The sequence below is a fragment of the Netta rufina genome (assembly GCF_964035555.1).
Source record: "Netta rufina genome assembly, chromosome: 5".
NCBI classification, from domain to species: domain Eukaryota; kingdom Metazoa; phylum Chordata; class Aves; order Anseriformes; family Anatidae; genus Netta; species Netta rufina.
In genome coordinates, this window is record NC_140128.1 from 43,895,006 (window position 1) to 43,908,464 (window position 13,459).

The window sequence follows — 13,459 nt, forward strand, 5'->3', positions numbered from 1 at the left end:
TTCAAGTTTCCTGCACCTGTTTTGTTTTGTTTTGTTTTGTTTGTGTTTTTTTTTTTTTCAAGTGTGTAGAACATAGGTTCATGCTACAGTCAGGGTCCCCACTACCTATCTTAGATGTGTCTCAAATTATCAGCAGTTTGTAGAGACAAATATTTCACTAAAATGGATAAGTTGTGGTCATTCTTGGCAGCTTTTCTGGCTGTCTGTAGCCAGTGTAGGTTTCTGAGCTTCCAAGCACTGTGTCTGCAGGCAGTTGGAGGCCCCAGGCTCTGGGGTCTGAGCCTCCTGCATAGACAGCTACCATCTGAAATGTAAAGTGTTGGTAGAAAGGAAGTCTCTCTTTTTGTCTTGTCCAGCCAAGTATTTGTGCTAGCAAGTCTCAGCCTCATTGTAGAAGAACCTATCTGCTTACCCGTCTTCTACAGACCCTGGCTGCTGAGTCAAAAATCTTGGTCCTAGGTGATGCAGGACAAGTCCAGGTGGCTTCACCAAGCCTTGGGTTTTCAGCTGTGGTGGGGAGCAATGCCTCATGAGGAAGATCTTGGATCTGCTTCTCTTGGATGTGCTTTCCCCTCACACTGTGCAAGTGGACCCAGCCACAGCTCCTCTTCCCTGACTATGGGCTCAAGGTGACTTCTCACTGGGACGGATGTGCAAAAATTTGGGATTGTGGGTGCAAAAACAGGAGAGAAAGGCACTGGCCCAGCAGCATGTGTTAGCATCTCAATAATGCTGCTGCTCTGACTGCCTGGAGGTGCTTTGGTTCTGGCAAATTTCAGGGCTGCTGCAAATATCTTATTAAATGAGAAATGAAAATCATGGTGTGAAGCGATTGTTGGCAGCAAGGGAGAGCAGAAGGCAGTCAGGAAGGGCAAGCATCTGGTCCAGGGCCGGTACACTCAAAGCACAGCCCCGAGCATCAACAGTGATGGATGCTGCGCTGGTGGCAGACAGCTCAGGGAAACTCTTCTTGGCTAAAATCTGTTTTCTGCATCTGATTTGTCAAATACTTGTGAATAACAAGCACATCCCACAGTAAAAATTCTGCCTGTGCCTCTGACAAACAGCATGGAGAATGGGACACACTTTCTAAATTGGTTGTGGCACTTGGCCATGATTTTTCTGGGTACAGTTAATAGGTGACTTAATTCTTTACTTAATCGGGACTGTTTCCGTTACACAGCTGAGGAAGTTCAGTCTCCCGGCTGCCTCTCTATATTTGGACTCTGAACTGCAGGAAGCTGACCAGTGTGATGTTTCTACGCAAATTACCCAGTAATGTTTCCCTAGAAAGAAAAGTCTTATTCAAGGCTTTCTGCCCCTTCCTCTTTGTCCGCCCATGCACCGAGGGTGGGTGCTCTGTGTACCCCCTTGGCTGCGTAGCCCCCTTGCCTCCCTCCCAGCCCCTTCATCTGGGTGGCAGAAGCCGAGTGTTAAGTGATGGCTGGCTCTGGGACTTTTTAAAACTGCCTTTTCCAAGCACAGACCACCAACCCTGAAAGTAAATGGTTGGGCCCCTCCCCAGGACATGGACATGTGAACCAGTGACACAGGAATCATGGACACACAAACCACGGATGCACCAACCACGGGCACACCGACTATGGACACACAGCGCAGCCCATGGACACACAAACTGACACAACAGATCCACAAGGTTTATTCAGTTGCTTTGAAGGTGCAATAGTGTAAGTGCGTGTCTCTGCCAGCCTCTCAGCTAGTTGCAGTAGTTTTCCAGTTGGTAGAGGGAGCACGGGTTTTCACAGCATTGCTCAACGATGCCTCGCTTGACTTTCTGGTATTCCTCATGCTGGAACGGCAGCTCTCCCATCTCGCCATGCAGGGGACCGTTCACTGCCAGGGGAGAAAAATATAAGCCATACAGTATTCATCATATGTCAGCCCTGGCTGTTGAGCCCCATGGAAACCCCTTTTTCAGACACCAAACTTGTAAGCGGAGAGCTGGCTGGGAAGTGGGGAGGCAGTTGCAAGCTTTTCCCCAGGCTGATGCGCTCAGAGCACCTTCAGGCTCCAAGTTTCCTCTCCCACAGTAACCCCATGGTGCACAAAAGGAACCAAATGGAGTGGGTATCAGTGCTGTGACAGACCCAGGGGTACAGGGTCTCTACTGAGGCAAGTGTGTGGAGAGGAGGAAAAATCCTGCACACTCTCTGTGGTGAGCAGCTAGTAAATAAGCCGATGGTTGGTCTACTCCAAGTGACAAACCTGAAAACCTGTGGGCAGAGCTGTCCAGGAGTCCAGTGAAAATACAGAAAATGGCAAATAAAACAGTGATTTTTCCTCTGGAAAGGGAAGAAAAAAGCCCCTAACAACCAGAAGAAAGTGCCTGGAAAGCGAGACTACGCTGTGGTTTCTAGGGCAGCATGAAAGTATAGCTCGAGACACAAAATCCCCAAGCCCCGAAAGCGTGATACAATGAACGAGGCACAAGAGTAACAAGAAATCATTATGCTAGCTTGCTAAAGGGAAAACTTAGAAAAGATTTAGTCCAGCATTAAGTAGAAGAGGAAATAGCTAGTCAATGTTTTGTGATTTATCTGTCTTCATCCTTCAAGCCAGCTACAAGCAGACTGTGAACACAACCAGCTCATGTGACAAAGAGGTGGTGGCTCAGGCAAAAGTTGTAGAAAAAGAGGTAGGAACTCCTCAGATACTTTCAGACAGGTTGGGCGTGATGAAATTCTCCATGCAATATTTACAGAACTGGCTAACTTCTGACCCAGTCATGATGGTCTTCAGTACCCATCTTCTCACACTACAGCTGCAGGATAATAGGTCCTGGCCCCTTCTAGGTACCAACAGCATGTTCAAGGGCAGCTCTCCGGAGTGCCTCATCCCACCTGCCTGAGACTTTGCACATCTTGCCATTGTGCTTAACTGAATAAACCCAGGTTGTGTTGCTCTGTGTCTTCTGATTTTCATCTTCTGAAAGCAGCCTTTACAACAGCTGGCTGGCTACGGGACAGGGCTGGTGGTGGCAGGTACATGCAAGTGGTGGAGATGTCTGCCCTGGGAGAAGCAGCTGTACTTCCCAGCCATGAGAAGGGCCGTGCTCCCTGTGCAGTGCTCCCACTCCCAGCTTCCACCTCTGAAGCCCCACACCTGCACCTCTCAGTGGCCACAACGCTGGGTAGAGGCAGCACTTCCAGCAGGTCCCTGCATGGCACACTGCTCCCCACACCATTCCTCGGTGGCAGCTCAGGAAAGGGATTAGCAGCAGACAGAGAGCAGAGGAGTTGTGTTTTTCAGTGCCCTGCCTCTCTTTTGCAATCTGTTTCCAATTTTGCAGTTTAGCTGCTGATAGGAGTCATTTGCTCTCTGCTTGCAGCTCCTCTGACGCTCAGGCTGGATCACAAGTGAACATGAGAAGCACAGGACAGGCTGTTTCCCTGAAGCAAAAAGTTCAGACAAAGTGTTTGAGACAAGTTTAGGAGTTTGCAGAGCTCATTGGAGGCTGGTAGCTTCCAGAGCCAGATCAGAAACGCCTGCCTGGGTAGGAATGAGCCCAGCTCGTCTGGGGGCAGGGCAGGTAGCAGGGAGCTGAGTAGCTCTGAGCTGATAAAAGTGTTTCCTGTGTTACCGATTTACAGAACAACTGCTCTGCTGAAACAAAAGGCAAAGCGAGGAAACCAACCTACCGCATTTCTGTGGGGGCTGCAGAATGTCAGCTTTTTGTCTTCTTAATCTGCTGTACAAAATAAGGTAAAGATGGACACTGGCTCCATCACAACCTGCTCTGGCTAATCCATTTACCACCGTGAAATAAGAAACAATATAAAGCGGTGGGGGGCTGCAAGCCTGTTGAAGGGCAAGATTAGTACTCAAAATTACCTTGGAAACTATAGAAACCCTCTGAAAAGATGGGATGCTGCTCAGCAAGAAATGGGGAAGATGCTAGAGGAAGGCAGGAAGGCTGCGTTGCACACCCAGGATGAGGAGTAGGCCATGGTGGACCACCAGGTAGTGGTCCTTCAGGGCTGAAGATCCATATGACTGGTGGCCAAGGGGGACTAGTCTCTATCGATCACCAGCATGTTGCTGCTTTGGAAAAGACAAACCCTGTGTAGGAATGTGGTGTGGAAAACATGCAATATCATTCTGTCCGCTTGCTCACTCTGCTTGGCTCTGACCAAGCCTCACCTGGGGTCCTCTGTGCTTCTCCAGACATCACCATTAAGTAAGGTTATGGACCAAATGCAGAACAATTTTCATGACAGAGTTCTAGAATATATGCCCTGGGAAGGCAGTCTGGGAGTGTCAAAGAGCAGGTTAAAACTAGACATGGAAATAATCTTTAAATAGTTTGAAAAGCACCCATAAGGAAGAAATTAGTATTCTTCCCTGTGTCTGCTATGCAGAAGACAAGAAATAATTGACAGCAAGGGACATTCAGGTTAGATATTAGGAAGCAACATTCAAGAAGAAAATCAATTAAGCATAGGAATGGACAGTTTCAGAAGGCAGGAGGTTTTTATGACAATACTCAACAAGAGTGATTCATGAATAGGGTGGAGACAAGTGCCCCTGTCTTGGTGCAGAAGGAGGCTCCTTGGGTTCCTTCTGCCTTTATTTTCCACGGTCACTCCCAGGCCAGTGTAATGCCCTACACGGGTTGGGATGTTGCTGTTCTCAGCCTCTCTCTTCCAAAAGAGAAGCAGAAAAGTTTGAGCTTTGACTGACAATTCCTTCTGCCTCATAAATCCTCTTCCCCTGCCTGCCCTGCCACCTGCCTTTTTAACCTGAAGATCTTTTCATTGGCAATACGACACTGCTGGTATGTCAGAGGTATTCCTGGCATTCCCCATCAAGGACATTCCTGGTGTCACCGTCAAAGATAGGTGTCTGCCTTCTGTATCACATAGCATACGGACACAGTCATGGTCAATCTGACTTACCTAGAGGCTGCTCAACGTCCCGCCGGGTTTTGGGGGAGTAGAAGAAACCCCGCTCCCCACACACCAGGTAGAGAGCCTCAACCAAGTGGGAGCCACAGAGGTGCTGGTTGGCAGCTGCGTGGCTGATCCCAGGGCCAGAAAGAGCGAGAAGGGCCAGGAGAGGCAGTGACCGGATCCAGAGAGCCATGGTGAGGAGGATGAGGCCTAGGGGTAAGAAGCAGAGCAGACACAGGGTGGGCTACAGGGGAGAAATAAGTTGTCATCAACTTTCTTATGCCCTTTAGCTCCTTTGGACCTCCTAAAGAGGGAAGGAGAGCTTTATGCATCAGGCTCAGGAAGTCAGAGTAAATGCTGATTACAAGTAGAAGTCCATCTCCAGCCACCTGCTCTCACCATTCCTGACCTCCTTGCTGTCTCCTCCTAGAGAGGAGCCAAACTAGACCCCAACACCCATGTATGGGGTGGCCTTTCATAACACAGCCTTCATGGGCATTTAAATGTGTAGGGTTAAAATACATGGACTTTTTCTAGCCAGTGCCTGAGTACACAGGCTCTGAGGCTGCAGTGCAAGCACCAATCTTGGACAGAAGAGATCTGGAAAAAAAGAGTTCAGCCCGGAGTAGGGGCATTTGTTTGGGAAGAGTCATCTTGCCAAGCCCTGTGTTGCACCTACTCAGGAGAGCAGAGATCAGCAGACACTTTCAGAGGAGAAACCCACTCTGCCAAGTCAGAAGGAGCTGTTCTTTATGCTGTCCCAAAAACAGCACAACTTGTTCACGGATCTGAGGAGACCTCATTTTCCTGAACTAGCAAGCCAGCACTTGTCACTGGCTGCTACATCCACTAAAGAAGGCAGATGCACACCCAGCTAGACGCTAGACAGGAGGCAATCGGACTTACCTAAAGACGAGGCAGCAAGCGATGGAGAGAAGTTTGCTCCTGGAGATGAAGACCGTTTGGTGGTAATTTCCCCATTCTTTCCCATATTTATATGCTTTACATCAGCCCAAGTGACACAGGGGCTAGTACAAGCCCCACCTTCTCAGTGACGCTCCAGCCAAAATGTTTGCTGCTTGTGCACATTAATTTCCCTCAATATGGCATCAACAGGTCTTTAGGTAAGTTAAGACAGAAGCAACAGTTTGCAGTTTCCATCTCATTTCAGCTGACCTGTTTTTGTTTCCCTGAAGCTCTGTCCTGAGCCATCAGCGACCCTTTTAGCAGGAGATAATGGCGCTATTACAGCTGCAATGATTACTAATGACACTAATGCTGGCAATAGGCACTGCTGGCATTGGGGTGGCCAACAGCTGTTTCTGAAATGTAAAATTAAAGGCAAACAGGTTAATATGTTTGATTAATATCCCCTTGGAAAGTATGCAGCAATGGGAACGAGTTGTCAGTGTGACCATGCTGCGGTCAGGTGCCAGAGGAAGGAAAACACATTATTACACGAAGGCTGTCTGAGGCTCATGGCAAGAGACACGCGTCCTCCGCTTGGGCTGGGGGAGGACCAACACCTGCTTTTCGCAGGAGATGGCAGATATTTGTTTTAGCTCAGCTGGTGGGCCTAAATCAGACCACTTGAAATGTTGTGCTCCACAGTTGAGGGCAGCCAGAGCAGCCACCATGTTTAGTGTGAGCACTGCAGCGTGCCCCATTTTCTCATATTCATGCAAGTCAAAGCTGGCTCATCTGAGCTGGGCCTGTGATACTGATATATTTTCTGAGTGCACTTGCTGTGGTGGGCTATTGAAATTCAATATCCTGTAGGGGAAATTGGAGGTGGTTAACAGAAACCGGGAGATAGCTAGTCATCTCCATTCTGTCTGGTCCTTCACAGGGAGAAAAATTCTTACGGCCATGACCTCATAAACTCTCTGTCACTTCACTTTTGCTTCAGAAATTAAGTTAGAAAAATACATTACATGGTCAGAATTCATCATTGAGAGGGAGAGCTTGGAAAAATGACTTGTGCATTAACCAGCGTAGGGTGTCTCCTAATAGTAGACCGAAAAAGGGCTCCAGTGGAGTGAAGCCACTGGTTTGTCATGTCTCCAGTCCTGAAGGATGTGATTCCCAAATTCCAGAGGTGGGTTGTGGGAAGGGGCCACTCTTTTCCTCTGCATTTCTGGTGATGATGTGGTGAGTATGAAGAAAACAACAAAGCAGATCTGACTGGTATAGTACTTAGGTAGTGCGCACCGATCTAGCGGAGAGCCTGACACAGCTGAGATGTGTGATCCTTCACAATTTCAGTGTGTCCCAGCTCAGACACCAGCTGCCTGAACTCTGTTGCCTGCTTAGAATATTCCTGATCGCAGTATAAATCAGAAGGAATTTCACCCAAATCAGCAGATAGCATGAGTTTTGAGCCAGACCCCCAATTTCTTGTGTTGCCAAAGTGATTCCTCCCAATGACTTCCACCTGCACATAGGAGGTGGACCCCGTCATGGCTTTGAGAGTGAAGTATCATATGTTTGCTAAAATGACTGTGACTGCAAAAAGGCTGGTGAGAAGTGCTAAATCTCCGGTGAGCACATATAAAGGGGACTCATTTGCTCAAATGGATGCGAGACAAGGTTATCGGTTACATCCCCTGCCATGTGGGTCTTTCATCCTCATGCTAATAAATCCAAGTTGTGATGCTCAACTACAGTTAATAGCATCTCTGCATGATGTGTAACACTATCTCTGTCTCCCTTCCCCTCAAAAAAAATATATTTGATGTACTTGAATGACCTAGTGCTCTATCCCTGAAGAGGGTCTCGGGTTTCAGGGAGATAGGAGTACTCAGACCTTCTCTCTACTAGGAAAAGATGAAGAATTAGTGGCTCCATAGGATAAAACCTGACATTTTATCACCTTGCCTCCAGAGCACTGAGCCTCCACCCAGCATCCCACTAAGGGGCAATTTGCAAAGTTACCCTACAAGTCCCTTTAGCAGTCATTTTTCTGTGTTCACAGCTTGCTGCAAGGCCCATTTCTGAAGACACCTCAGCCCAATGGCTGCCTTGGAAAGGCCCTGGAGCAAGGGATTCCCCAGGTTAATCACACACCGAGATTTGTGATTTAGGGTTTTCCTTCTTGTGCTTTTAAATGCTACCTGAGCTCATCCTAACTTGTATTTATTTTATTGATGGTGGGAGTTTGTAAGGAGGCTCCTTTATCCACTATCTTCTGCCTTGTAGGTAGCTTTCCTGTTGGGCTTCCCTGGGGCAGGGCTTACCCTGTTGACGTAAAAGAAAACTAGTCTCTTTTGTGCTGGGAGGGCCAAATTATTGTCGTTCTTCCTACACTTGGCCAACCAAATCCTGAAGGCAGCTTCAAAAAGCTCAGCCCAATTTTACAGCATGCTCAAACAGGGGAAGGGCTGGTGATACCTGAGAGTTCAGAAATCACTCTTGGCTTGCTGTGGTGTGTGTGCAAAATTAGGCCACAAGATTTATTGGAAGGAAAGAAGATACTGCATTGGCTCAAGATTCAACTTTTCTGCAGAAATTTCCTACTAGGATTTTTTTTTCCCTACTAAAATATGATAACTTTGATTATTTATTGGAAAGCCTTTTTTTTTTTTTTTTTTTTTTAATACCATAAATGGGCCTTTGGAATATGAAAAATGCTAGCAGTGATATAAACAGATATGAAATAGATATAAACTGTGGAAAGTTTTGTCTTAGGGTGGGAAAATCCCATGTCAGCAGCCAATTGAGAGAGGGGGGCAGCAGAGGAGCCCTTTTCTCAACAGAAAATCTTTTTCTACAGCAAAATCTCAGCACACTCCTCCCAGACTGGACTTCCCCGTGACTTCCACATGGTAAAGCAGAGATGGGACAAATATCCATCTGGATGGATGACCCCCGCTCAGCCCCAGCTCCTTAGCTCCACACTGGGCTCACTTGGCTGAAGGGTGGGAGCCTCTAGGTGGAAGTGGGTTGCTCCTGGTTCCTGCCCTTCGTGCTAAACCACTGCTGGACGTGACTTGAAGCCACCTCCCTTGCTCACATCCCCCCAACCTCAGGCAGTTGCATCAGTGGGAACCAGGTTTAGGCAATCCCTGGTGTCATGTAATCAAGTTTTACAGTCTGCTGCCAGCACAATAAAATCTTTACTACTGTAGATGTCTCACATTTTCGAACCCTGTCCTGCAGAAATAACAAGCCCATTATGGGGGAACTGGTTAACGATTACAAGTTTGTGCAAGCTTTACTGAAAGCAAAGGTCAGCTTTGGAGGTGGACAAGTGCTCAGCAAGGAGCTGGGGTCCCCAAAACACTGGTCACCACTCCTGGGCGGCTTTGCCTTGTCCTTGTTGGTGGCTCCTTTGCAGTCCCCATCTGTAAGATGAAGGAAAAGGAAGCAAAGGGCAGGGAGAGGAACCTGGCACCGAGGAGGGTGCTTAATCATGTGAATGCTTGCAACCAAATCCTGTGATGCCTGCAGATATGTGGTGGCCCCATCTTGCAGGTGGGGCAGCCTCTGTGGGCTCGGGGGGGAGAAGGGGCTGCTATAGCAAAGGGTGAGGCTTATCTGGAGCCACACAATGAGAGATGCCCTTGCTTTAAAAGGGATGTTGTGCAAGCGGACAAGGGGGCTGCTCACTGGGATAAAAGTAATCCCAGCTCCTTCTATAAACTAATCTGGGTAGCCATAAGCTGTCCCCATCTCCCCTCCGGCCATGGGGCCCAAGGGAGATGCTCCTACCAGACTGCAGGTTTCACAATTTTCCAGGTTCTTCCAGGCCAGGGACGTTATCTCACAGCTTAGAGCACAAAGGGTTGATTCATGAAATGGAGGGTGTAACGCAAAGCTCAGTGTAACCAACCACGCTTGTCCCGTTGGCATCCATCATCTTTGGGTTAACCTTTAACAGCCAAGGGGCTGCAGAAGAACTCGGAGAGGGTTGTGAGTACATCCTCACCTCTGGAGATGCATCTTGCTGGTAAAAGATGCTCCAGGGAGCCTCTCTGAAGCACCAGCAGCTTTCATTAGGAGACAGAAGTTTCCCATCCATGCTGTGGCTTTGAGGTCAGCTTCCTACAACTCAGCACTTCTGACCACCCCACTATGCACCTCTCAAGAGTGAAACCCTGACTTTAGGCCAGCCTGGGACCCCCACCCAGGCAAATTGGTTTGGCTGCACCTCGCCAAGCCCCCTTGGCCTCTGCAAACCCAAACCTCCCACAAGCACAGCCATCTGAGCAAAGCAGACTGAATTTAATGACCTTTAGTGTAAAGCTCCCAGAATCTTCCCAATCCATCTTGGGAAGAGCAAATGCAAGGTTATATATAGAGATCGAAAACACAGGTACGCTCTTTTTAACCCTGTTAAAATATTACCAACACAGACTTTTTGAGAAGGTAGAGGTGGAAATAGTTCCTAAGAGCTGCTAATAGTTCCTACACACAGCTATTAGCAGAACAAATTGGTTTGTTTATCAATGAGGATGAGATGAAATCTGTGGCTATTAATGGCCCAAAAGTAATCCTTGGTGTAGATAGAGAAACATTAGAAGAGGTGATGACACCCTGCTAGAGGACAAGTAATGAAGAGCAAAAGCAGCAAATAAGTTCCACAGAGCTGAGAAGGGCTGGATAAACAGCCTGATCAGCACCAATCCAAAAATACACATTTGCAGCACCATCACCACATCTGTCCTTCTTCGTGGATCAGAGTTGGGGAAGTCTGTGAGAGCAGCCAAAAAGGATTTTGACTTTGTCCTCAGGAGATGACCATGAGAGGGCCCATGGAATCCATCAGGGAATTTTCTCCAGTGTCCACAGCTGTAGGCAGAAAAGTCTCGTGGTGCCACCACCAGGGCATGAACAACAGGCAGCAATAGGCAACATTTGGAAAGCAAAGACATGGACAACCTGGAGAAGCCTTGGATAAAACAGAGAAGGAAGAAAGCTGATCCTTGGCCACCTTGCTGGAAAGCGTGGGCAGGCCACCAGAGAGCAGCAGACATGGCAGAGTGTGATGGGTGCTATAACCAGCCAACACAGCAAGGTGGTAAAAGAGGAAAGAAAAAAAAAATGAAGGGATGGTTTTGGATTTGTCCCCTGCTGTAAAGTGGTCCCACAGACTGAAAATAAATTACTATGTCAGGTATGTCTGTGTTTTCTGCCACCGCTCATTTCTGCAGCTGTGGGTGCACCGTGGATATCTGCCATGGTGTCCCTCATTATAAAATCGAGGTCTGTAAGTGACACTGTAAGAGGATGTTTAGGGACAGCGTGCTCATTCTCGCACAGCATTTTTTGCTGGGTTTCAGTAGGAAGCTTTGAAACCCCATTTTCTGGAACAAACTTCCTCCTTTCCCCTCACTCCCGCTTTGGGGCTCCCGGCTCTGATGCTATTAATTATCCCTGGCTAAGTGGATCATTTGGAGCACTTAAAGCTACTTTCAGGATTTGGAGGCACACCGGTAACCGGTCCACGGGTTTGCCTAGGGGTTCCTAGACAAGGAGGTGTAAATCCTACTGATAAGGCTTGTTAGTGTTACGGGGCTGGGGAAGGGGAGGGTTGGAGACAGGCACATGGATCTCCAGGGCCGGGAGGGGCGAGCAGCCCCCTCCTCCTGCGGGGAGCCCTGCGGGCAGCCAGGGTCATGCTGATTTACGGCAGCAGAGGAACTGGGGCCGTTAATTCAAAGATGCCGCTTATCGGTGTTTGGAAAGCAAGCTCCGATCTGTTCGTTAGCGATTTGGCCTTTGCTGTAAATAGAGGGGGCCCCGTGCTTTGCTCTGACATTTTTGTCCTTATTATCTTGTCTCAGCCTCAGAGGGAGGTGGGAGAGTTATTTAAGGCTGACCTTAGTGGAAGGAAAATGAACAACTCCCTCTCCCCACCCTGTTTTTCTCTCTAAAGTCCCGAGTAACAACTGTTGCACTGAGCTATCTGTGTGAGATACTTAATCCTTCACTGTCCCTACAAATATTTTGTAGATCAATTCACCCTGCTGTGCCCAGAGAGCTGACAGAGAAAATAATCACAAAGACACCCAGTAGAACTAATGCCAGGAGTGAAAAATGGATTTTGCTTCATTATCTCTTCGGGAAAATCAATGAGGATGGACCATGTCTGCATCAGGGGCAGGAGCTCACCTCTAAGCATGTCCAGTCTTTCATCCCTGTGGCTGACATCGAATTCACACCTGTGTTTTAAATGAGCTCCAGAAGCAGTTGCTCCATCCTAAGAGCATCACCTGTAGGAGTGTGTGATAGAGCAGGGGGATGTATTGTGGATATGGGGTCTGTGTGCTTGAAATTTAGACTTTAGAATTTAGCTTTGTAAGGCTCTCCGTTCAGTGAGATTCAGTCCAAAACATCTCCCAGGCAGTTTTCAAGATATTTCTGATCCTTTCTGATTTTGGCCATGCCATTTCTGATTTTGGTCATGCTGTGAAAGTGTCAAAAGATTGGCTTTCCTCCAGAAAACTGCATTCCTCCTCCTTCCCCCCTCCCCCCCCCCCAAAAAAAAAAAAAAAAAAAAAAATTGTATATATATGTAATTAAAAGTGTAGAAAAAATTAAAACGAATTTTTTACAGTGGAAAGTGCAGTACCTTGCCCAATCTCCAGGGAAAAATAATTGATTTGAGCTGTATTAGGAGTACAAATGACAGCTCAGGTCAGCCACAGTCTTATCCAAATCAATTCCCATCTCCGGGGGATGGGGACATGCGTGTATACCTGCCACTATAGGAACTGTAAATAATTGAGTTCTTCTGAGCCGTAGCATCACAGCACAAGAAGAAAGATTGGGTCCTGAGAGGGCTGATAGAGGTTCAAGCCCCAGATCTGCCACTTAGACGCTTCTTCCCAAAGCTGTTTAGGCATGTAATTACTTTTCAGGCTCTGTGCCTGGTCTGAGTCTCTCTGATTCTCTGCCTCCTTTTATCTGTCAGCCTTTTACAGGGACAAGAGCACTCCTCTACCTCCCAGGCGTGTAATGAAGATGAATTCATTACAGCTGTAACACTTTAATGAGCGCTATGAAGCTACAGGGCATCCTCACAAGTCTTAAATGAGGGAACTCCCCCTCAGACGGTGCTGGGGTGCCTGGATGCATGGTCCAGACCCATGTCAGCAGTGCATTAATCCACCTCTATCACCTATTCTGGAAGGGATTTAACAGAGAAAGAGCCTGGTTTTCCTGTAAAAGCCAAGCTGGTAGCACTGTATGGAATTTGTTTCCTTAAACATAGGGATTACTCTGGAGTAGGAAATGTTTATGTGGTCTTGGGCATCTCTTGTGGACTCCGGGGGCCATTCTGGTCCTTGAGTGCCCTGTGTCCCATCCACTGCTCCCATGTGGATGCAGAAAACAGCCATCTAAATAGTTCCCATGCCTAAGTAAGCAGGAGCCATCCGTAATGGCTTTTAGGAAGGTGTTCAATACATTTAGGATGAAGGTTGCTTAGCCCAGTCACTTGCAATCTAGACTGTTTTATGCCTGGGGAAAACATGAGGATCCCTGCTACCAGAGGGGAAATCAGTTATGTATTTTGTGATCACAGTGGATTACCTTCAGTTTTACCC

The 13,459-nt window shown here is 47.7% G+C and overlaps 1 protein-coding gene across 1 annotated transcript; it reads right to left on the reverse strand.

The window, feature by feature from the left end:
• Nucleotides 1-1,717: 1,717 nt before the first annotated feature.
• INS (insulin) lies at nucleotides 1,718-5,871 on the reverse strand (the record flags this gene model as incomplete). The annotated part of the gene is made up of 3 exons (XM_084286967.1): nucleotides 5,817-5,871; nucleotides 4,917-5,120; nucleotides 1,718-1,854 (listed from the first exon to the last, which is right to left on the reverse strand). Exons 2-3 carry the CDS (start codon nucleotides 5,101-5,103, stop codon nucleotides 1,718-1,720), a joined length of 324 nt encoding a protein of 107 aa, XP_084143093.1. The 5' UTR covers nucleotides 5,104-5,120; nucleotides 5,817-5,871.
• Nucleotides 5,872-13,459: the final 7,588 nt, after the last annotated feature.